The sequence below is a fragment of the Strongylocentrotus purpuratus genome, unplaced genomic scaffold (genome assembly GCF_000002235.5).
Source record: "Strongylocentrotus purpuratus isolate Spur 01 unplaced genomic scaffold, Spur_5.0 spur5_scaffold_4, whole genome shotgun sequence".
In the NCBI taxonomy this organism is placed as follows: Eukaryota; Metazoa; Echinodermata; class Echinoidea; order Camarodonta; family Strongylocentrotidae; genus Strongylocentrotus; species Strongylocentrotus purpuratus.
Window position 1 is genome coordinate 3922043 of NW_022145610.1, and position 26054 is coordinate 3948096.

The 26054-nt window shown below is 36.9% G+C and overlaps 2 protein-coding genes across 4 annotated transcripts in view; one reads left to right on the top strand and one right to left on the bottom strand.

Annotated features, from left to right (window-relative positions):
* Positions 1-11547, bottom strand: part of LOC756958 (microtubule organization protein AKNA) — a 35807-nt gene extending 24260 nt beyond the window's left edge. For all 3 annotated transcript variants that reach the window (XR_004066437.1, XM_011668353.2, XM_011668351.2), the window contains exons 1-2: positions 11407-11547; positions 808-987 (exon numbers count right to left, since the gene is read on the bottom strand). The gene's annotated coding sequence lies outside the window, so the exon portion shown is untranslated. The remainder of the gene's footprint in view (positions 1-807; positions 988-11406) is intronic.
* Positions 11548-14337: 2790 nt separating this feature from the next.
* Positions 14338-26054, top strand: part of LOC754825 (large proline-rich protein BAG6) — a 46898-nt gene continuing 35181 nt past the window's right edge. The window contains exons 1-8 of the mRNA XM_030997011.1: positions 14338-14400; positions 17070-17185; positions 17798-17839; positions 19241-19477; positions 20296-20367; positions 23044-23184; positions 24144-24505; positions 25134-25254. Of these exons, the coding sequence (XP_030852871.1) occupies positions 17123-17185; positions 17798-17839; positions 19241-19477; positions 20296-20367; positions 23044-23184; positions 24144-24505; positions 25134-25254 (1038 nt within the window). The 5' untranslated portion in view covers positions 14338-14400; positions 17070-17122. The remainder of the gene's footprint in view (positions 14401-17069; positions 17186-17797; positions 17840-19240; positions 19478-20295; positions 20368-23043; positions 23185-24143; positions 24506-25133; positions 25255-26054) is intronic.

Sequence of the window (26054 nt, forward strand, 5' to 3'; positions counted from 1 at the left end):
TGCAAACTCACAAAAAGGTGCGTTTTGGATCAGCAATTCTGCAAAATCAGCAATTCTGGGGAAGCAGAAACGCACAATCATTTAAACACATTTAAATGGGGTCAACGTAGCATGCGCAGTGCAGGTTTGCGAATCTAGCTGCAGACTATGCACTGCACTTCTCTGGCTCGTCCAGGTATGATTCTGGCTACATGTATGCCTGGAGGAGCCAGAGAAGTGAGCATAAACAGCAGCCTTTTCAAACATGGCTAAAATTCATCGTATCTAGAGATGATTAGTATAAACGTGTTTAACTCAACAGTTTTAAACATGTTTATAGAAAATTTTCCCAGTGTGAACATCGTTTATACGATGTTGGGATAGATACGAAGTCGCGATCCATACGCCCCTAAAAGCAGGCTGCAGATACGAAGTTCGTATCTAGAGAGCTTGACATTTTGTGTGTGAAAGGTTATTCGTGTTTAAACGTGTTTCAGACGTGTTTAAACTGGATGGAGCGTGTGCTTTGATTGATATGACATAACCTTCAATGCGCAATGGCACTACTGCGCATTTTACGAGCAGTAGTTAATCACGAAACGATTAACGATCGCACCAAAATTTCTGTGTGAAAGGTTCGTGATTAGTTTAAACATGTTTCAAACACGTTTATACTAATCATGTTTATAGAATTTTAGCTGTGTGTGAAAAGGCTGCAGTACACCGTGGAACTGCGATTACGATGAGCGTTTCAAATCGCTCATTCTACCTTCAAAATTGAGCATTAAACATACCCCAACAATAGACAATTGAACCCCTGCCACTTACCTTGCAAAAATGTATCTCTGTGGATGGCACAAAGCAATTTGTTCTTCCCTCATCCATCCTGCTTGGGGAGGGGGGGGGGGTGTGGATGTTAAAGATGATTTCCTTTGGAAGACATGGACAATCTTGGAAGTCAGTCTGATTTGTTCTTTGTTGTTTGTTCTTGTGGCTCATTCATTCATTCTGAAAAAGAAAATTTTATAAAAAAAAATTAAAAAGAAAAGACATTAAAAGGGTGGATAAGTAACAACACAAAACTTATTAAACATCTACAATGTTGCAAGAACATTATTTCTATTGATGCATTTTCTTTCCTATGGATATAAATACACATATTCTCCTCTCCAATCTGCATTTCCATTTTCCCTCCTTTAACCAAACCTGAGAACCTCATTGTTCATTAGAATCAAATCAAATCGTACATGATTACATACCGTATCGGTATACAGGAACCATTTAAGTACATGGTATAGCTGAGTATATCTCACATGGATCTCTTTATACTCTTCATATGACAGGATCCAAGAACATGTACTGTACATGTATCCTGAATATAGAGAATCATATAATTATTGCATCCTTATTACAGTAAATATGTAAGATAATATTAAAAGCCCCTTTTCTTTCTTTCTTTGTGCTCCAACGTGAGATACATACCAGCATTATTTCGGTGCCAGCTCAGTTTATCCGGAATGACAAGGTATTTTATATTACACTCCATTATCATCATATTGCCATTATGAAATCAGATACAAAATCTGCTGTCCAGAAAGGTGTCAAAATGTGTACATGAATAAAATAATAGTTTGAAACAACACTACAGTTACATCAATTTAGAATGTGACCAAATGCAAGTTGCTGAATGCCTAATTTAACAATGTATCCCTATATAGGAATGCAATTTACATTTTACCTACATGTACAGTGTAACATTAAAAATTGATTGACTGTTCACATCATTTACACCACTGAAATAAAGAAACATAGATATTAATATAGTACCCTCAATGCTCCCAAACATTAGGAGACCCCTTTTCTAGTGCTTTGTATATTAGCACCTCTCAGGCCACAGGCAAGAAGCCACATCATTAAAGAGAAAGGTGCAGAAAATCATATTTGCATGAGCTATTTTAGTAACACCGTAACGCGTCTGGTTCAACCGCATCTATCAGCTGCATGCATCAATGCTGCGAACGAGGGCCTGCTTCGCTCATCTTGTATCGTCTCTCGCTTTCTCTCTCCTCATGCAGCGTGACTGCTGCTTGGCCTAATGTGTCATTTTGTGCTTTGCTGACAGCATTAAGGCAATTCCCAGAGGCCAGAAGTTCCATATGGCACCATTTGGGAGCAGCGTTCATACTCCCTCTCTGTTTAAAGCCCCTTTATTCAAAATGATTCAGGATTTCAGGTCTGATAATGATACAGGAGCTCCAATTTTTTAATCTGGAGTTCTGGCTCCCAACATTTTAGAGATTATATATCACAGACAATAAAATATCTTCCAGACACCTTTACATGTTTATGTTTTGAAAGTCTGAAAAGGGAAGACCACCCTGATATAATCTTGGTTTTAATAAAAGCAGACAAATGAGAGAAACAAATTAGTAAAAGTTTGAGCAATATTCAATTAGATCTAGTGAAGTTACGGGTATGAATTTTAAAAGATGTCATCAGTGGAACACAAATGGGTAACACTGCGATGTACATGTACATGTATTTTGCGAGGGCTTCTCTGATTTGTTCTGAACAGAAAATGTTATCAACTTTCATTTTCTTAGTTATTGATGACAGAACAAATTTGTTTACCCTAATGCACTTTTAATACAGGGGTCGTATAAAAACAGATTTGTAATAATTGTATTACGTGTGTATTAAGGGTGAATATATGAACAACAATTTTCTGAAGGGAAAATACAAATATTTGAAGTTTGTTAGTACAGGGCAATTAGAAGGGGACCTCGTAAGATACATCACAGAGTTGCCAATTTGTGTTTGATTAATCGCTCCTTCAAATATTTATAACTTTCTTATTTTTCTGCTCCTATTAAAACCAAATTTAATATCGGGGTTGACTTCCCCTTTAAAACAAAGTGAAATACACAAATGGAAGACATTATTTCATATACAGTTTTAGACATGGAAAAACAGGAAAAGACAAGTAGTGATTGCGGAATTAAATTTGACCATCTGGAGAATGCAAACATGGGGTACGGTACAAAATGCAAACATACAACTGTACCGATGTACTTGATGTCGAACATGTCTAGTGCACCTCATAAATTATTGCTACCCTGGAGTGTACCTGAACGTCTTCCATGCATGAAGCAAGAGCAAGTCTTGACATCAATCATAAATTCATATTTGGACAGTGTGTTTTTCATCCCTAACATTCATCACTGCCTTCTTCAGCCATTTTGCTCAATCGTTGCCAGTTGGCCCTTGAGTACTGTACACTGTAGCTTGATTCTGGAGTATGAGATTATGAGGCAATAATTCCATTTAGACTCTTTTTATACCATGAGTTGCTTCTACTACTGTACATGTACATGTACATGTACATCCCGTCTTTTTTGAAAATGAATTGGTATCAGTTTTTATTAATTTAACTATCTAAATAAATTAATAAATTTATGATTGAATGGATGGATGAATAAATTGAACAAACAACCAAACAAACAAACAAACATAAACAAACAAATACATACATACATTAATAAATAAATAAAACTAAAACACTATTTCTAGAGATGAAGAAGACACATTTGCTTTTCGAGTAGTCCTTGTTTGTTTTTTGGTATAGAATCTCTTTGAAAGTTCATCTACATGTACACTGCAGCTGTTACGCGCGCTGCGTTTCAAGGAATAAACTCCTACCCGGTATTTACTTCACCTGGGTGGAGTGTGGTAAATGTAGATCAATGTCTTGACAAAGGACATTAGTGCAGCGGCGAGACTCGAACCGCGGACCTTGTGATCGACAGTCCGGCGACGTATCCACTCGACCACAACACCTCTACAACGTACATACTACATGTACAGTATGTTTGTTATTTTGAAGATTATTTTTTCTCTTTCAAAAGGAGTGGTGAATACACAAATGTAATGTACATGAACACCCCACCGTACCTACTCTTCTTGAGGGCAGTTGAACTTCTATCAATTCATCAGCTTATCTACAGTACATGTACATCTCGATATATTTGAACTTTTAAACTACATGTACATGTATGCCCTGACTCTGAATTAAGCCCAACTTTTGTACAATTATTGTAATTAAAGACTTTGGTACATGTACAAACACACTGTTTGCTTTTGTCATCATTAGGTGTGTTGAAGATGGGGAATAAAACCTCATCCCATGTTTTCACAGAGCAAACTCATTACAAGAAGATTAATCATTAGACAGCTTGTTAATGGTGCTTCATTACCGGTGAAAACATCATTACCGCTATGGCCTACTGTACATGTAAGGGATGATCAAGACTTGTCTTGTTTGGGCCTCGGGGGAAATAAAAATATCAAAGAAAAAGTCAAGTCAATTTGAGATATGAGAATGGCAAAGGAAAACTATTAAAACAAAATTGCTTACAGGTACACTGTACGTACATGTACTGTACATGAAATTTGAAAAGAGATACCTGTATTCAAAACTGCATACAATACGGTAGAAGAGTACTTGCCTTGCAAAATAATTGAAATAAATATGACTCATCTGAGCATTGTACAAGCACTAGTAAAAATCTGTACTCCATGCTAATATCAATTCCGTACACAAATTTGTATGAATAAATATATTATCTTCTGCCCTCCCCCCCCCCCCCCCCCCCCCCCCCCCCCCCAAAAAAAAAGAAGAAGATTGAAGCCACAATAAAGACAATACTCATTTTTGAGATGGGAGCGCAGGGTGGCTTCCTCTACAGGGAAAAAAAAAAACTACAGTGACTGTACACAAACATTGTCATACAATGAATTCTAGCCTCAGCCTCAGGAATCTCTTCAATTTCAACTAAATTAAACCAACTTGATTCTGAACATTGTAATAATAAGCAACTTGAATCCTTATTCTCAAGCCTATTCAGAAGGATGTACCTGGTAGCTTGCTAGCTGCCGCTCTTTTCAATAAAAACTCATTTGCAAAGTCTTTTCTTATTCAAATTAGAGGCCTGCACAAATGCCTCTAATCATGGACCTACTACGAATCTCCTTTGTGTGTCATCAGCAGGTTCTTCCTTTGAAGTGCATTGGAAGTGGCTTGTAGAGGGGGCATTATCTAGTGGGTGGGTTTAATCATGAGAAAGGGAATTTGTATTGTGTATCCCCAATAAAAGCAAATACTTGAAGAGATTAGACGTAAACACAATTTGGCCTCAAGGATAATGATACAAGGAAGAAGAATATTATTATTTATTAGTGAGCATCAGTACGGCATTAGTTCTATTTTAGGACAGGGAAACTGTTCACTGTACATGTACATGTACACTGTAGTCTAATGGGCCAACATTTGTATCCTTAAATACATGTTTCTTGTAGATGTCCTTTTATGAGCTAGGTTTGTACACTTAATGCCACATTTAACAGGTTTTACAATGGCATGGGTTTTATGGTTTTTCAAATAAAGTGAAATGTACATGTAAATGTACTAAAAATTAAAGTATTCATACTTCGCAGCATAAATTTGCATTAAAAATCCTCAGGCACCATATTAATGGGACCCTGGGAAAATGATCTCAAATTGCTTATACCCAGTCTTATCCCTTACTATTTAGTCAATTTCCACATTAGTACAGATATGATGTACAGTAGCTGCATGGCTTGCTAGAACAGCATACACACACAAGTACTGTACTTATTTCTTTGTTTGTTTGTTCTTGCCTGAAATAAACAATCAATGAATGATCTACTCACCTGCACATCGGAATGTGAATGTATGCATGTTCATGTACAGGTTCTTCTCATCGCTAAAGCAGGTAAATTAACAATGACGACATGGTCACAAATACATGTGTACAAGCTGCCATCATAAGACTCAAACACTTGGCAAAATATGGTTTTCAGACTAGAAATTCAAAAATACATAAGTTGACACTTGACTTCAACATTTTTCATGATCATAAATCACCACTGCTATGCAACACCTACATTTGTACGTTTACTTGAACTTTGCATTATGGGGGCATTGCCAGCAAGGCAGCAGCACACTAACCCTTTTCGGATTTAATATTGCTTTTCCAGACTTCAAGAATAATTAATTCAGCCTTGCTCTAATCTAAAAATCTCCCCAGCTGAACAACACTGTTCACTCTTTTCTTAATTTCTTTTAAAGTAGGTGTGTGTAAGTGAGAAATTACATACCGGTACATGTAAAGAGAGAGAGAGAGAGAGAGAGAGAGAGAGAGAGCGAGCTTGAATATCCGAGACAATAAGTACAATGTACAGTATTAAAGCCCACATTCAGTTCCCATTCTGACCCACTGGAGGTAAATCATTCAAAAACTGGACTTACAAGTTTAGAAATTGCAGAAAGAAAAAAAAAATTGAAACAGCATCAGTTTCTTGAACAACCATTTATACTTCTGGGAAAACCCTTTAAAAAAAGTTGTTGTTTAATAATTTTGTTTTTGTGGGATGTGCACAGCATAGAGAGCGAGCATATAATACCCAATCCATAAACGTTGAGGAAGCTTTGTCTACCGGTAATTAATATCATCATTGTATTATCCAAGTTCAGACAACAATAATGTAATATGAAACTGAAACAGCTAACAGAGCAGTTCTAGTCACAAGGTTCCTTTTCATATACATACTGGAAATGTGTACATTATGAACTGTCATGTGCTGTAGATATTGTAAATGTGTCATGTGTACACTTGTAAATAGTTACATTTGTAAATACTGTCCGATATTACGAAAAAGATGACTTTTGAAATGAGAAATTCAAAACTAAACGAGGAACAGTTACTTCCAGCAATTAATAAAATCAATAGACCAACTGAACAAGTGCTTTTGAAAAGTTATATTTCCTATCTCTCTCAGAATGTATGATTCTTCATTAGTTCTCTATAGGTTTTCCTTTCCGTCTTTAGTTTCTGATAGACAAAATCTGTGCGGAACACATTGCTATTTTCTGTCAAAGTCCTTTCAAATGAAACAGTGACTGTATTTCCATAAAAAGTATACCTCAAACCAGAACTGATTTCATCAAAGTTAGATCACTTCATTGCTTAAATCTTTCAAAATTAATGATATCCCACAATATAAAAAATACCGGTAATGTAAATGGCGTGTTAGTGACAAATTTGAACAAAACACATCTTTTCACACTACAATATACAGTACCCCAATAATAACAGCATTTTTGTGGGAGCATTACCAGAATATTGTTGTTTTCATCAAGGCCAAAACTTTTCAGAAAGGGCATCTTCCAAAAGAATAGCAAAAAAGTCTGATTGTGACGTTTACAGGGTTGAAGGTTGGTTGCCATGGGGATGATGCCCCATGCAGTGATTTGTGGGATCTTTGGGTATTTTTGTTTTTCTTTACTGTCAGACCACATGTTGTTATGATGATCTAAAGCCGCATTCAATTCTTCTTCTACATTTTCTGTTTGTATTGGTGTTTCTGTTATTTAACTCTTGCAGAAAAGTTGTGTTGGAACAAACTGTTCTACCTGTATGGTCTACTAGTACAACTACATAAAAGTGTATATTACTAATTATAATTCAGTGGTAGCATCACTCTAAAGATGTTATTTATGTGAAAGTGAGTGAGAAATCTACAAATATCTATAGGCCTACATGCAATCCTATTTGTATCCAATAGGCCATTTTCGTAATGTACGGTAAACAAATTTACTGGTAATGCATAAACTTCTTAGTGAAGTGCCTCGATACAAATTATTTCATTCAACTGAATAATAGAATAATAGTATTTCAATAGTCAGAATGCAAACTGCATATATTAAGTGATGCTAGGTAGGTCAAGCCATAATGTTTGTCGTACCTGGCAACAACTAATGTACCGATATGCAGTTAGAGTTCTGTCCATTGAAATACTATTATTCTTATCAGGTGAATGAAATAAATTGTATTGAGGCACTTCACAAAGACGTATGCATTTAATTTAGTTACATTACGAAAATGGCCTATTGCAATTGATCATGAGTGGTATTGTTTGACAAATAATATAAAGTCCTCTGCCAACAACACAATAACACAGGACAATCAATCATCAGTACCATTGATGCAATAGGGTCATGATCAATAGTGATACCTGCTCCGTGTAATTGAATACTTAGCATGACAAAGGCAAAAAATCATGTTCAACTCTATATCTTTTACTGTAGATGGGTAACTACACTGTACATGTACATGTAATACTATATCCTAAATAAAAGATCTAATTTAGTCCACTTCAAAATATCTACCTACAATGTAATTTATTGAAAAAGTTGCATTTAAAAACTTTCTCATTGTACATGAGGACAGCACAGTTAGTTTGCACAATTGCACTCAAGGCCAATTTTTTAAAATACCGGTAAATACATGTACATGTACATGTACAGTACTACAGTACAGAGTACATCTTAGTACACTGTAGATCCACGATTTAACCAAGTAATTTTTTCCCCCTTCAAATTTACATATTTTTTTTAAACCCGTAGCAGTTCAAAGGATTATGTACAAAGGTCTTTGAATACAGTGTTAATCTCCTTTTTCTCCCTCAAATTGACAGGAGTTATTATTTTCAAATCCTGCATAGTTCCAAAAGATAAATATGTATATTATGAAATGAACCGATGACAATATGAATAAAAATTACTAAATTCAACCCCCCCCCCCCAAAAAAAAAAAAAAAAAAAAAAAAAATTGTAGTGATTTCACATTGCTTTACCAATTTAGAGACTGTAATGTTTGCAATACACACATGTATTGTACATACAATATGTACAATCAAATCGTTCTTATTCATGAAAAGCACACTGTACTGCATTAGAAATTTACACAAAATTACCTGTGATTTTTTGCTCTTTTTTTTTTTTTTTTAATTTTTTTATCAACCTTGCAGGTTACACGTTACTCTTAGAGTTTAGATTGTTTGTACGTACTGTAGACCTAGTATAGTTTAGTTATACTCTTTGTATAGTTTTGTTGTTATTATACTCATCATGTTTATACTCCCTATATATCTATGTAACATATGTTTTATGGACCTCTGCCTTGTGTAGTTGAGTCTGAAATAAAGTTCTGAATTGAATTGAAAATATATAGTGTACAATGTGTCATTCAAATCATTCTGGAATGTCACTAAAAGGAGACACTGAACAATTTGGGGTTGATTAGAATGATGAATTAGCCTACATGTAGGCAACACATAATTCACCATGGCAAATATTTCATTGTTAATCTTTCAACGAATGAAAATATTTGCACCATTGAACGAATGAAAAACATTCATTAATTGTTTTATACAACATCGAAGAAGATCTAATAGAACGCTAATCAACAAATTATGCTTAACTCCTCATATTAAAGATAAATTAAAGTTGGAGTCAAGCCTTCTCAATTACCTTCGCGTCAGATACACGCAGGGGTACGGGTGCGCACGGCTGAGAGGTACGCAAACTGCATATAACCAAAAATGCACGGCGCATATATTCATATAACCAAAAATGCATGACCGTGCAATATAACATCTATTGAATATCATGTGACCAACAATCCTCCAATCAAAAGACAAGGATCCACGTAGGTGTTCTATAATGTCTTCTATTTCCTGTATATAAATTATATATATATCGCAGAAAAGTGGGTTAGACCCCATAACTAGGCCCCACGCTAACTTGAACCCTGTCAGCGCCTGCCTGTTTCATGCAAAGCAACTGACAAACATTTCATTCTTTACGACAGCTGGCTCACATTTCAATTACAAGCGGCCCAGCTCATCTACTGTACATACCTTGTTGGTTTAAAGGCAGTCAAAGACACCTGACTGACAAAAGTAACAATTCCCCCCATAAATAAATGTACATGTACATCATGTACATGTGTACATACTTACATGTACATGTATGAAGGGGTGACCAAAGTTCGCGGACATTTTAGAACATATTACAAAATGTGATATTCGATCTATGATTTCTCACATTCTACACAACTTTATTTATTTCAATTATTACCAACTGGACGGCAAAGTTTTTTACTACAGATTGGTTCAACTAGAAAAATTTACCGTCGAAGGATTTCGGAGATATCGCGATCTAAAAATTCGATGTCCGATCGTGCGTGCGCGCTGCATCTAAAAAAGTCATAAAAACAATGAGACCTAACTTCACGCACGGTGGTTTACAGTTGATTTATCAAAAAATGCGATCCATCAAAAATAAGGTAATATCATAATTTGCAAGACAAGATATCGTACAATCAGTTAGTACCACTCTTTACTTACAATTTTGAGGATTTCTGATCTCAAAATGAAGATTTCAAGACCCTTATCGGTAAGTTGATAATTTTTCGGAACGGACGCAAATAACTGCAAAATTTGCCGATCTTTTGTCAATATTTTCACAATTTCGCACCCAATTCTAAAGAAAATTTCGTTTCTGGGTAATTTTATGACCCTCTTTCCATTGGTGATTTCAGATTTTCGAAATCTTACCGATTTTTTGAGAAAGCGAACTTTGGTCACGCGCGAACTTTGGTCACACCACCATACAGTACATGTTTACACTTAAATGATTAAATCATTTTACATACTCAAAGCAACACAAACCAAAACATTAGCAAAATATGAAAGTAAAATAAAACAAAAACAATGTAGTCTAGATCTACATCATACTATACAAATTGTTTTAAGTGAGTAACATGTACATTGTACAAGTATGAAAACCATAAGTCTAACCATATCCACTAAAGCTAGAGCCTAGAGGTCCAGATCTTTCATTCCTTTTGCTCCACAATTCTTTAAAAAGTTTAGGGCCTAGGAATCTCGATCTACACAATATTTCTTTAAAATGAAGTTTAACCGACTTTCATAAATAAAAATCCCTAAGTTTGACTGAACAGGCTTTCAGATTTAAACCTGTCTATTTTCGTATTAACAATCACTGTCATTTAAAGAAGAAAAATATATCAGTCATGAGATTTTCTGACTTTACCCGTTCATGAAAAGTGAAGGAGATAAACATGTCATTTCAAATTCAGGACTTAAGTTCAAAGTTGCCCTCTTTTTTTCTTAGATAAATAGAAGCCATCTAATAACAGTTAGTTGGCCCAGTTAGTTAGTTTGTGCTACCTGGTTCATTAATTTCGTTAAACAAAACCCTAAAGTCATGCGTTAAAAAAGTGTCCGGGCATACACTTTGTAATGTAAAGTTACACCGTAACCCCCGGGCCCCACATACTACTACTGTCGAACACACAAGCACTGGCCACAGACGCCCGAACTCTGGCTGCGATGAGATGGCAAGACCGTTCCTGAATAGCAGCTGCTCGACCAACGGGCAGTGGCGTAATTTATTTACTACGAAATACGAATATGGACTCTTGTTTAAAAACTGGCCTTCAAAAAATGTATCAATACAGGTGACAAACTGATGAGACTTACCTTCAAATTCCTAAAATCACATCATTAATCCATTGCCCCGGTGAGAAAAGAAAAAACATTACAATCCGAATACATTTTCAAATCCGTTGTAAAGCGTGTAGCTGTGTGCATAACGCCATTCCATAACAACGCATAATATGGACAAAGTCCTTCTACTTTACTCGTACTCGCTCTTTCTATACGCGTAGTACCGTGCCGAACCTCGAGGGGCACCAGTGGAGCCCGGCGGCGTTATTTTTTTCTGCGGCACAGATTTGGGGTAAGGTGCGTGTTGAGCCTACGGGAAAGTTTAGGGTTAGGGTTAGTGTTAAATCAAGAACTCTTTAAAAAAAAAAAAAAAAATCTGTGCTGCAGAAAAAAATGACGCAGTCCAGCGGTGGAGAGGGCGGGATGGAAGATTAGGGGGGGGGGGGGCGCCAAATGCGATGGCCGGTTTGTTCGTCGAGCAGTGGTTCCAGTTCTACAATAAGGCCTTTTAAAAAAAAATGTTGTATTGCCCTTTAGGTGCCTAAACATGGGTCGGTCGGAAATCTTTTTCTCTCTCTCTCTCTCTCTCCGTCTTGGGGCTGATATATTTCAGTTTCGAATGCTTTAATACATTTTTTTAAAAATCCATTACACCTTTTTCTCTAAAAAAAAAAAAAAAAAAAAAAAAAAAATCTGCTTAGGCCTAAGGGAGCTGTAGGACAAATACGGTACCTCTTTATCGGGCAACCTGGTAACCTCTAATAATTGCCCTATTCAAATCTGAGAGGTGCCTCTTCATACTTTGACAAATGCCTCGTTTCATTTGTAAGAAGTGCCCCTTTCCCTTTTAAACTTGGATAAGCGCGCCTAATATTTTCACGTGTGCCCTTTTTCCTTTCTAATAAGTTCCCCTTTCTTAATGATAAGTGCCTCATTAGAAGAAGAGCCCCTTCCCCTTCTCTTAAGTGCCCCTTCTCTCAGACACTTTCAGGTACTACAAGTTACCCTCACTTCAGATAAGTACCCCCTTTACCTCCGATAAATGCCCCTTTTAAAATCTGATCTGTGCCCATTTTCTTTCCACTACCACACAATTTCCTTTATTATGTGGTCTCCTGCTTATTCCTTTTGTATGAAAATTTTATTTTAACTAGAAACAAATTTTGTCAAACTTACATGTTATTCATTATATTTTTTCTTTTCTTTGTATTGTTATGAAAAAGTGGAAATAAAACAGAACAAACAAACAAACAAACATAAGTGCCCCTTTTTCATTCAAATAAGTGCCCCTTTTTAGGAGCGATAAGTGCCGGGTTCACAATCAATTGGGCAAAAAAAAAATCCGTTTCGGTTTAATACAATTGGGATCGGACTTTTAAAGATTATTATTATTATTATTATTATTATTATATTGCATTTTGCAGTGAAAAACTTGCAACCTAGTAGCAAGTAATGCCCGTGGTAAGTTATTGCTGAACATTTCACGTGGCGCCAGGCCGAAAATTACATAATTTCCATACTGTCTGTCTCTCTTTTCCTAATGAGTTAAGACAATATTATTATTTTTTTTAAAATATGCATTTGAGAAGACATTGTTTCCACATTATGGAAGGGTGGGGAGCAACAATTTGAGATTTCCAGGGAGACCGGGCGTCCCAGATCTTTAAAATCTTTAAAACGCCATGCTCTGATCGAACTGTGAAGTATTACTAGGGAGAAGGATCACGTAGGCGAGCGAGCGAAGAGATCGAGCACATATATTCCAACTTAATTGTATAATGACAATTTGCACTTTAGCTACAGGCCTAGTAACAGCACAGTGACCGGAGCCAAACTCTATGTTTTAATAATTTTCATTTGCTTTACGTCTTCCCATTTCTCTCTTTAAAAAAAATCCTATACCGGCGCCCAGGTCTTCCTTTAAGACGGGGGGGGGGGGGGGCATAATAGGCTTTTTGTCTTCTTCTTCTTCTTCTTCTTCTTCTTCTTCTTTTTCTTCTTCTTCTTCTTCTTTTTCTTCTCCTTCTTCTTCTTCTTCTTCTTCTTCTTCTTCTTCTTCTTCTTCTTCTTCTTCTTCTTCTTCTTCTTCTTCTCATTCACCATCATCATCTCCTTCGATCTTCTTCTCTTCTTTATGTTCTTTTTCTCCTTTTCATTTCTTTTTTCTACTTCTTCTTTTTGTTACTTCTTCTTCTTCTTTTTATTTCTTTCTTCCTCTTCTTTTTTGTTTTTCTTTCTTCCTCTTCTTCTTTTAATGAGGCTCTGCTATTTGTGTATCTTTTAATTGCCTAAATTGCCAGTTGAGGATTCGTGTCTGTAATGTATCGATTGTTCAAAATAACAAGGGAGCTGAGACTTTAATTTTCCGCCCCCTGAAATAATGAACACAGGGATATACATATGTATATAGACACCCGTTTCAATCATTTCTGTTAAAGCCCCCCCCCCCCCCCCCCCACCTCGACTCAGATTTAAAGGAAACCAAAACCTTCATACCGGTACTAAGTTACTTTTAGTGTAAAGTTTAAAAGATTTGAATAAAATCAGTGAAAATTTTAACAAATCGGGCAAGGAATAAGGAAGTAAGAGCTTTTTGAGTTCTTGATCCAACTTCATAACATGTGAAGTAGAATATCATTATGCATTCTATATCTTGCTTTCGGGGGTCTCAATCACAAGAAAGAAAAAAACAACATGAAATTTGATGTACAAAAGGCATGGAGAGTTGTCCACAGATTATGTCATCAAATTGTGACTAGTCATTTCAAAAAGCTCTTACTTCTTTATTCCTTGCCCAATTTTGTTCAAATTTTCACTGATATTTTTCAAACATCTTAAACTTTACAATAAAAGTAATTTAGTATGAAGGTTTTGGTTTCCTTTAAATGCTCAAGTCTATCATCTCGCGCGCACGTACGTACGTACGTACGTACGCCATATGTAGCGCGCGCCAGCGCAGCGCGCATATTGCTTACTAGATCTATGTGCGGAAATCTGATCTGAACACCATTTTCATTCATGCGATTCCGGTGAGAATATTGCAAATAAACTATTTTATCAATGTCCTATTGTTACTTTCAACATGTTTTCGATTGCGTTTGCTATTTTGCGTAGACTTCCCATCTTTTGTCGTGTCGAACGTCCTGAAATGATCATGTTCTCGATTGTTCCAAATTGGTCATACTAGTCCCACCCCCTGATAATTGTGTATGGTGTTTAAGTTGAGGAATGATAATTTCAAATACAAATGTTTCTTCTTCTTCATCTTCTTTGGGTTAAGTCTACCTCCTTCACAGTTGAAGATTCTTGCAGACTGATGAGTGTGTGTGTGCTTACGAGAGCCAGGTGCATGATGCAATGCTATTAACATGGTGCAAGTAAAAAGTTCACGGACTTTAAGTTGGCGCATCCCCCGGCCCCGTCGCTCAGCCAGGCATGGCATTGACGGATGTGGAATGGCACATACTGTTCCAGATGGCAGATTACATTCACCCATACATCATTTTGCCTTTATTCAATAATAAGTAGAGAAAATTGTCCATGATTCGTCACAGTCCTTATTAGCAAGAGTGTTGATCCAGTCATTGTTTGACATCATGTAGTTCTCATCAACGTAATTTCCCTTGTTGAACCGAAGTTGAGTTGGCTGTGACAGACATCTTGCAGACTTTTCCGAGATAACATCAAAGTACAAACAGCAGTGATCACTGCGTCCCAATGGTGGATCACAGATCACACCCATCATCAGTTCAGGTTTGTTGGTTATGACAAGATCCTGGGCAGCGTGTCACGAAACCGTCATAAGTACAAGTTGGCTGACATCCCATTGTAACGTGTGTATTAAGTTTAACACACGTTTCAATGGGATGTCGGTGAACTTGTAGTTATGACGGTTTCGAGAAACGCTGCTCAGGATATTACGATTTTGGGCAGCCCTGTATCTATTCTAGTTGGTTCTTTCACCATTTGATGTAAGTACAAGTCTTGTAGGCAGTCAAGGAAGGAGCTGGCTGTATAGTTGTGCAGATTCCATACATGACAATCCCTCCAGTCAATGTTAGGGTAGTTGAAATCGCCTGCGATTATTAAGGTGGTACGAGTGGGTGAAATTGATACCAATTTTTGGAGTACCATAAGGTGATCATTGTTTTCTTGTGTACTGGATGGGCTTCTGCGATACTCAAACAGTTATTATCTCCAAGTTTAATGTGACAACCAATTATTTCTTTGAAGTCTGCATGGAACTCAATGTCAGTGAAGTTAAGGTTGCATTTGACGTACACCGCAACTCCTCTAGTTTCCTCTGAATCTAAATTGGTGTTCAGGTTGTAGCCTGGAATTGCAATGGATGGTTCTTGTAGTTTAAACCTGCTATACTTCGGTGTTATTTCGGTTACCATAATGATGTCCAGATCACGCTTTCTACTATCAGTTTTAGTTCATTCATTTTGTTGGTCAATGAGTCACTGTTTGTATACATCATTCTCAATTTCATTTTTTTTTTTTTTCATTTCAATTTCATTTTATGATTGTTTCTTCCTTTAACTCCTACTTCATTTTCTGAGAGTTTCTCTTCTTGTCATTGCTGCTGGTTTTCTGGAGCTCCGCCAACAGCACCCAGTTCATTGAGTCCCCTTTGTCCCTGGGGAGCCTGATCTGAATAATGCACTTGAGTTGCTTCTGGTACATGTGGTTCATCTGAGTTGGGATGCACCATGTGAATGTTTTCCAGATTCTCCTGATCATGTTTGGTTGTTGTCCTGTCCTTGGTGGGTCTCTGTCCCTTCAAGAGATCAGATAGACTGATGTCATTTATGGTGGTTTTGGATCTTTGTCTATCTGTCAGCGTCACAATTATCCCCTGTCGATGGTGATATTTTCCTCACCACGGGCTCTCCTTTGGTGCAGTTCAGTAAGTAGTTCCTTTCTCTGCTTTCTCTGGTTTAGAGTCATGTCAGGTGCCACGTAAGTCGTGCTGTGTGTGAGTTCCTGGACCGTTTATTTGTTATGAGTATTATGATTTATGTGTATGATGTGTGACCAAATGTTTGCTGGGATTTTTTAATTGAAAATATTTGTATTAGAAAATGTGATAATACTGATATTCGATCTAGAGATCTATGATGATTTCTCATATTCTACACAAATATATTTATTTCAATTATTACCAAATTGATGGCAAAGTTTTTTACTACTAGGTTCAACTAGAAAATTTATCGTCAAAGGATTCTGGATCTAACAATTCAATGTCGGATCGGCATGCCCACTGCAACTAAAATGTAAAAGACCCATAAAAACAACGAGACCTTACTTCACGCACAGGGGTTTACAGCTGATTTATCAAAAAAGCAATCCATCACAAATGAAGTAATTTCATAATTTGTAAGGCAAGGCAAGATATCATACAATCAGTTGGTACTACTTTTTACTTACATTTTTGAGGATATCTGCTCTCAAAATGAAGATATCCAGACCCTTATCGGTAAGTTAATAATTTTTCAGAATGGACGTACATGTAGATGACTGCAAAATTTGCAGATCTTTTGTCAATATTTTCGTAATTTCACACCCAATTTCAAAGAAAATTCTGTCCCTTTGTAATTAAATGTTCCTCTTTTGATTGGCGATATAAGATTTTTGAAATCTTACTTCTCTTTAATGAAAAACATTGTTTCCCCTTATTTATCTCTTCTCCAGATTTCCTTGAGTTAGAGCTCTCCAGAACATCGCAAGTTGAGACAGGAGCAGAATGATAGATATCACCATCAAGACCTTGGACTCACAGACCAGGCAGTTCTCTGTATCAGAGGATGTAAGTTGTCCCATTAGGGGTGTTCTTGTGTTGCTTGGGAGAGTTGAACCCCTTCCCAATTACATGTATCTGTTACATGTACATCAGTGCACTGTCTCATAAAGAGTTGCGATTGATAAACGGTAGTAGGCGCTTTATAAGCACCGTTTTTATTATTTATTATTTGGATCAATCGCAAGTCCTCTAATCAATCGCAAGTTTGCAGTCGCCTATCTCCTATGTTCACAGTTGAGATGGATATCAACCAAAATAAAGTTGTGATTATTATCAATTCTTTATAAGACGGGGCCCAGAAGTTTGATGTTGATATGCGAGCTTGTTAGTTTGTCATGCATAGCATGGCTTTCAGAGGAAGCGTCTTCCAAAATGAATTATTGATGGTTTCCAAAATGCATTCATATTTGGAATGTTGAGCTAAAAAATGAGGGATCTTTAGCGATGTAAACCCACAAAATTCATAAGAATTAATTGCATTGGGGTTCCATTAATCCTACATGTACTTGTGGTAAAAAAAATATGTAGTGTCTTTTCATTTCTTTATTTCATATACATACCGGGTATATACATGTAGATCTCATTTGAATGTCTGTTTCTTTCTTTTCATTAAAATAGCTGACTGTGAAGGAGTTCAAGGAAAAGATAGCTGGTTCTGTGGTGAGTAATTTTCACAAATCACTTATGTACAATTTTGATAATAGTTACATTGGTCTAGCACCTTTTTAATTCAATTGCTTTGTGTTTTGTTAGTATCCAAAGAAGAAACGGGATAACATTGCATTTCTAATCTATTTTGATACATAGTGACTACATTTACAGAAAGAATACCTGTCAATATACATTAAGACTTCAGGGGGCCGTTTTTCGAAACCGTTATAACTACAAGATCAACAACATCTCGCCACTGTCACGCAACTTGTCAGCTAAGTGTTTCACGAAGCCGTCTTTGCCAAGATGAGCGACAACTTCCGCGACAAGCGAGTTGTCACTGCTCCGAACCCGTCATATCTTTTTAATTGCTGTAAAACACCATCACAAGTCAGTTTGTTGCCATTCCATGGGCCGCGAAATATACGATTAGTTTCACTATCATTTTGAGAAAAATATAGACGAGTTCAGTACGTAATTCTCTGGGATGCGAAATACGAATGTACAAAAGTGAGAATACAAATTATACAGAAACTTTAAAAAGCTGAATATAAACATTAAATCACAAATCATTAAACTATAACATATAAATAAGAGAGATAAGAATGTTACACACCGTTTTCCATAGTCTTTTCTTAGGATACCGTCATACCGTTGGGGCCTATGTGCATTATTATTCCCTCTCTAATTACTTCTTTCAAATTATATTTTCAATATCAAATCAATTATATAACGAGTATTTATGAAACTCTAGAATAAAAACTGGCTGAGAAAAGGTATTTTGCCTAAAATTCCTCGTCACAATAAACAAAAAAGTCTCATTACGGTATCCTTCAACTAACTTTTCATTCGGCTGTCGAAAACAAAACACTCACCGGTTTTTCTTCAATTTCAGAATCTTTACAGAAATATGCAAATCGTTTGGTGATTTACATTTGATAATGACACTACTTATTATTTATTTTAGGAGAAATTATATGTATATATTTCTTTTTGAACAATTTTAGCCCCAAAACTTGTTTTGGGTTATTCTTGATCAATCGAATAGATTGTGACAAAGACTATCTTCTTGAGCTGGTAGTATCGCGATATATCGATATCATGTCTGTCATGGCTTTGTGAAACGGTTTATCCGCTTCATGACATCTCCGTAGGTCGCTGACAAAGATATGACTGTCATGGAGTTGGTTTCGTGAAACGGCCCCCAGTTTTCTTTCCCTTGATAATAGTTCCTCAATGAAACTTGTTTGAAAAGAACCCGTACAAGATAAGACTACCTGCCTGTAGAGTCCAGTTTCTATGTATTATTTTAGTATTTTTACACAGGTCGCACTGTAATTACGTTAGGGTTTAATGGCCTATATAACCTTTTTTTTCTATTACTTTTGAAAAAAAAATGAATGCTTGCAGGCTATCTCAGCAGGCACTCAGCGCCTCATCTTTTGCGGCCAAGTTCTCAAGGATGAGAAGAAGCTGTCCGAGTATGACCTCCATGGAAAGGTCATGCATCTGGTGGAAAGGGCGCCCCCACGACCTGCTACCACCACCAGCAGCGGGAGTGCCTCCCAGCAAGGCAGGGGCGGATCCTCTACCACTAATGCCCCCTCTCAGCAGCCTGGTCTCTCTGCAAACTCAAATGAGGTCCAGGTATATGTTCATTTTAAAAGTAAATTAGGGATTGAACTATGCTAGCTGTATCCCAAAGGTTTACCTTTTATAATAATTTGTTCTAGATTCAGGTGATATAGGGTGTAGTTATAAACTGTATTGTTATTTTTTATCAGAATGTCTTCCATTCTACTGTGCTACCACCCTACATGTACCTCTCCAACCGGTGCTAATGCTCTCCTTAGAACTATAAGCTAAGAAAGACAACAAACAGTCCTTTTCAGGACTACATACACTCTCAAGAAAGAAAGATTACTGAGGATTATTTTCAGGACTACCCTATCCTCCCCCTCTCTCACATGATGCAACCGCAAGCTGTATATTCTACTCTCATCATCATCATCGTTTAGCGTCCGTAATTTCATTGCTTTGGGGTCGGACTTTCCAATTTCCTTCACGGCCCTTCTCCAAGCCTTCTGGTACTCAGTATCCATCCTGGTTAGGCCAGATGCTCCCATGTCTTCTCCTAGTGGCTCCTTTAAGGTTTTATCAGGTCTGCCATGGGGTTTCGAGCTAGCAGCAGCCTGGAAATAACCTCTGAATACCTTAACCAAGATTCATGTATTGGGACGATCACTAATGATGATCAATTAAATATTTCTTCATTATTAAATGAAAATAATGAGTGCTGATTATGAGGGAAAAAAAGGATAATTCACGATTAGACATGCAATTGGCACTACCATTTCAGTATTAAAGGCATCCTTTTATCAAGAGACTTCTTTCAATGAAGGTGAAAAGATTATCTTTGTTTACCTATTCTTTCATGTTTTTCCCCATCTTTCCCCCATTTTTAGAACATTGTCCAGCACATTCTTGGAGCTATGGGAGACTTGGGACGCAATGCCAGAGTGACATCACAAGCATCAGTAAGTTGAAATATTGTGATCTCTCTTGTGAAAGTGTCTTATGCTGCATACGCTGCATACAAGTACATAATTATTGTAGTTTACTTTGGTTTGGAGCCACAAAACCTTGTCAGAAATACTATAGGGTCTAAACATTGAGCCTATGGAATCCATGTAATATGCACTATAATGTAACTGCTCCTGATACAACTAGTGCAAAGCTATGTTAGTCTTTACCCATTTATACACAATATGTTTATTTAAAGGGGAAGTCCACCCTGATATTTAGGTGGTTTTAATAGAAGCACTTAAATGAGAGAAGCAGGTCAGTGAAACCAAAACCAATTAGAAATAATAAAGTAATGAATTTCTGAAGGTGTGATCAATCAAACACAAATTGGCAACTCTCTGACGTATCATGCAAGGTCCCCTCCCATTCACCGTGTACTAAAGAAAATAATTAAAAATTTTAAAAGAAAATTGTCAATCTTGCATTAACTATAAATATAGTTATTGCAAATACCGGTATGTTTTTATACAACCCCTGTATGAAACATTTTGCAAAAAAAACAAAAAAAAGTACAAGTCTTGAACTATAGTCGTCTTTCTTGTAATGATGAAGGAGCACTTGAGTGTCACTATGGTACTGTACAACAAGAAAATTCTGAATGCATTTAATTTTTGTGAGATTTTACAATTTGTGAAATTTTCAAGGAGCGAAAAATAACAACTTATAACACTGACTTTTTGCAAGCTACAAAAATCTCCTTGCTATAAATAAAAATGGGTGTTGTTACCAATTCGCAAAAATTATGGACTAACGTAATGCTTTCTGTTGAGTTTGACTGTAAAGTGATGAATTACCCGGAAAAATTCTTGTATTGTACTGTTCCTACACATATATATAGAGATGCCAACCAGTACGATTAAATTGTATATAGTACGATAACAAGAGTGAAATGCGATCTTAAAATCTTAAAATACGATTTTTATGCCTCCGCCACCGAAGGTGGTGCCAGAGGCATCATGTTTTCGGGTTGTCCGTCCGTACGTCCGGTACGTCCGTACGTCCGTCCGTCCGTCCGTACGTCCGTCCCGTTTGACCGTTATCACAATATCTCAAGAACCATTTAAGATTTAAACTTAAGACTCGGGAATAGTATTTATCACCATAGGAAGACGATCTGATTAGATTTTGGAGTACGTAGGTCAAAGGTCACAGGTCACAGAGGTCAACTTATGAAATTCCTTGTATTGAGTTTGTTAGCGCGATATCTCAAGAACCATTTGAGATTTAAACTTCAAACTTAAGGATAGTATGTATCACCATAGGAAGACGATCTGATTAGATTTTGGAGCTCGTATGACAAAGGTCAAGGGTCACAGAGGTCAACTTATGAAATTCCATACATTGAGATTTTTATCATGATATCTCAAGAACCACTGGAGATTTAAACTTCAAACTTAGTGATAGTGTGTATCACTATTGGAAAACAATCTGATTACATTTTGGAGCACGTAGGTCAAAGGTCAAGGGTCATAGAGGTCAACTTATGAAATTCCATACATTGAGATTGTTATCATGATATCTCAAGAACAACTGGAGATGTAAAAACTTCAAACTTAAGGATAGTATGTATCACCATAGGAAGACGATCTGATTAGATTTTGGAGCACGTATGTCAAAGGTCAAGGGTCACAGAGGTCAACTTATGAAATTCCATACATTGAGATTGTTATCATAATATCTCAAGAACCACTGGAGATTTAAACTTCAAACTTAATGATAGTGTGTATCACCATAGGAAGACAATCTGATTAGATTTTGGAGCACGTAGGTCAAAGGTCAAGGGTCACAGAGGTCAACTTATGAAATTCCATACATTGAGATCGTTATCGCAATATCTCAAGAACCACTGGAGAATTTTCACTTCAAACTTAATGATAGTATGTATCACCATATCATAATATCTCAAGAACCACTGGAGATTTAAACTTCAAACTTAATGATAGTGTGTATCACCATAGGAAGACAATCTGATTAGATTTTGGAGCACGTAGGTCAAAGGTCAAGGGTCACAGAGGTCAACTTATGAAATTCCATACATTGAGATTGTTATCATGATATCTCAAGAACCACTGGAGATTTAAACTCCAAACTTGTTTAAATTGCTCTATGGCGGAGGCATCATTTTCGACTGCGCGCAGTCAAAATTCCATCTACAACTGTAGTTCATCTCTTTTTTTCAACAACAAAAAAAAAAAAAAAAAAAAAAAATTAAAACCCATAATAACAGCGGAATCGCATAGAAACATGTACAAGTAAACCCCGCAACCCCAACAAAAACTTTGCTTTACAATTTTCTCATTAAAGTTTTCCACAATTTTACTGGCCCGGGGCTAACGGGCCAGTGGTAGTGTTGAGTTTTTGTGAAAATCCGATTTTTCTCTCCAAAATCTGATTTTTTAGGATACTCAGTCCGTTTTTTTGTGTCAAGAGGTTGGAATCTCTGCATATATGACCTCAAAGATGTTCATGGGTGGGTATATATAGTCTCTCATGAAATAGGCAACTTGGCAATCACTACATAACACTGAGCCAATGGGTATTACACTCCCATGCGTACGTCCGTGTACTGCCCTCTATATACCCATGCTTAAGCAACTTTAAGATTTACAATTCATTGTCCCATATAGCGTGATGGTTCGTCTGTGGATGTACATATCAACCTTGGCTCTGTGCTACCTGCTGCAGCACTACACAGTGAATCTCATATGCTGATGTTCAACATTCTCTCCATGATTCACCATGCAGATAATCTCATCAATAGATTAGAGGTAAGTAAGCACATCAAATTGATTTGTTTATTTGTCTAAATATGATTTATGGTTTGATATCCTGATCTGATCAAAGGTCATGACTGTTTGTTTGCACCGTGGAGGCGTCGTGGTGTAGTGGTTCATTGTTTTGACACTCAATACAAGGGTTAAGGGTTCAAAATATCAAACTTTGTAAAGGGATTGGGTAACTTTGTCTCAGATTCTTTATAAGATTCCATGCTGCAATGAATCTTATAAAGCTTTAGGTCAGTCAGGAACCCCATGGCTTTTTCAAGCCGATCGACTGTCTGATGATCAAGATATTTATGATTGGAAATTGAAATCTCAAAAATTTGTTTTCCTAAAGGTTTTAATAACACTATAGTGTATTGAGGAAAATGAGTATGGTAAAACCAGTTACTCAATTTTTTAAAAACTTTTTTGAGGCACTTCATGATCATTTAGAAGCGAAATTGTTTTAGGGCTTCAATATTACACCATATCACAGACACTGATAACATGTAGGGCCATGCATCTCAGATTTAACATTGTTAAAGGATGTCTTAACCCGGGTTCTACAAAACCTGTAATGACTCAGACCTAGCATCGATTACTCCTAGTCATTAGATACCCAGTAGACCAGTGGAAAACATATGTTATATAAGATGATCAAATTCAGTACCCAGTCTAGGCTCAAATGTCCACAGAAATCCCAGAGAATTCAGAGCTTTATTTACAACCTGTACGAACTGTTGTTTTTCTAAATTGTTACAATTAAAATCAGCGATGTTCTTTATTGCGTTCTAATCTTTGTGTTGAAAACAATTTTGTATAAAAACTAAAAGAATTTGCACAGACTGAATCAACTTTGAAGCATTCTGTGCATGGATTTGTCTCATGTAAAGTTTCTCATACATGTGCATTGTAAACATCACAGCAAACTCAAGACTCTTCACTTCCATGTACCTCTCCCCTAGACCCTCAACCCTACACCAGAGGGTGAAGCCAACCGACCAGCTTGCGATTCCACCAGTCACGGGGCATCGGAGCAGACAACAGGTCAAGGTTCAACAACACCTGCAACACCCGCTACAACATCCACAACTCCAGCATCAACGGCTCCAGCAACACCAACAACAAGCAGTTGGTCACCAATGGAGGTGGACTCTACCAGTACTACCACTTCGGCAGCACCGGCAACCTCAGCCGCAACGTCTACCACAGGTTCCGGGAGTCGAGCAACGTCAGCCACTACTGGTACAAACAGTTCAACAAGCAGTGGTGGTAATGCCCAGTCAACTGGCACACAGACACATAGTTCAACTACCCCAGGCGCCAGGTTAGATAATGTTGTGTGATTAAAGAGATATTTTGAGACATTGTGCATGATGAAACACATGGAATGGAATTCAATTCAATACTTATGTCAGAAATGAGAGTACTCTCCTCGGTTTTTGGCTTAGATAAAATACTAAGCTAACTTCAGTATTCAGTTGATGCTTTTTGCTTGGTACTTTATCCTTAATTTAAGACAGCTCCCTTTTTTGGAAGTATTGATTGCATTGGCAGGTATATGATTTTCATATGCAGTAATCACATGCTGTGCAAATTATATTAGTGTGCATTGAATGTGCTGCGTTAATTGCACATTATTTCTTTATAGACCGTGTTATGTCACAATGCTTATCAGTAAGTATTAATAAAAATGACAGTTTGATATGATCGTCGTTAACAGATATTATCAGATATCTTGCTATTCAGGGGCAGATCCAGCCGGCAGTTAGGAAGAGGGTCAAATAGGGGGCCCATTTGTGAGAAAATGTTTAGCGGCGAGTCAGCCAGCCCGCAAATAAGGGGGGGGGGGGGTAAAGAACACTATTTTTTATGTTTAGCGTCGAATCAACACCCCCCCCCCCTAGATCTGCCACTGTTGCTTTCTCAATTGTTCTAATTGTCTTCTTTTGTAGATATCCTCGTATTAGTACATTGGTGGGAGGATTTAATGAATTACAGCGGTTATGGCGACGATTCACTCCCCATCTTGAGCGGTATCAAGAGCTGATGAGAACAGACCCAACATTCACCACAGTAAGTACAGTGGCTGACTGCTAGAATACAACATGTTTATAAGGTGTGTTCTTATTTTGGAATAAAGCTGGCAACTCTGCAATGTACTTTTGTTTAGATGGAAGGGTGCTATCTCATTTTAGGTAGGGTTAATATCCTTCTAGTGCAACATTTTGTCTTTCATTGTAGCTCTCTTTAACTCTGATATCGAGAAATTAATGAAGCAAAGGGTTTACTCTTCTAGTAGAATGTTTGATCATCTTAATTGATCTTTCACAAATCTGTGTTATGAAAATACGACAAAATTTAAACCTAACCTAACATTAAGGGATACAGATCGAAATATATCATGCACTCTTTTCGAGTTACCAGTAAAATGATGGATCTTCTGTGACTATAGTGCTATGCGAGTTATCTCTAAAGAATCCTCAATTTCAACCGGAGCCTCTCAGAGTGTGATATATTTTATTATTACCTTTACGAGGCATTTTAGCTGCAAAATATTCTGCACGCTTCTCCAAATACAAAACCGGACTGCCTTCTTTCAGGTTTTCCCTGTAGACCCCTGTACTGAATTAGAGGGCAACATTCTGACATATTCCACTCTTTCTTGTCTGTGCGCTTTTATTATAGTGCATATGCGCAGTATTGTGTAGGGGTTAAAGTGTATGTGCCCGGTAACAATTTACGTCACAATGACATTTTCATACATTTTCATCTCTGGACAAGATTAAGGGAAATACGTGCATATATGGTGAGTAAAAGTAATGCTTGATAACAAAGTTTTATATCGAGTCTTTAATTCGGGGCAAGATGATCTT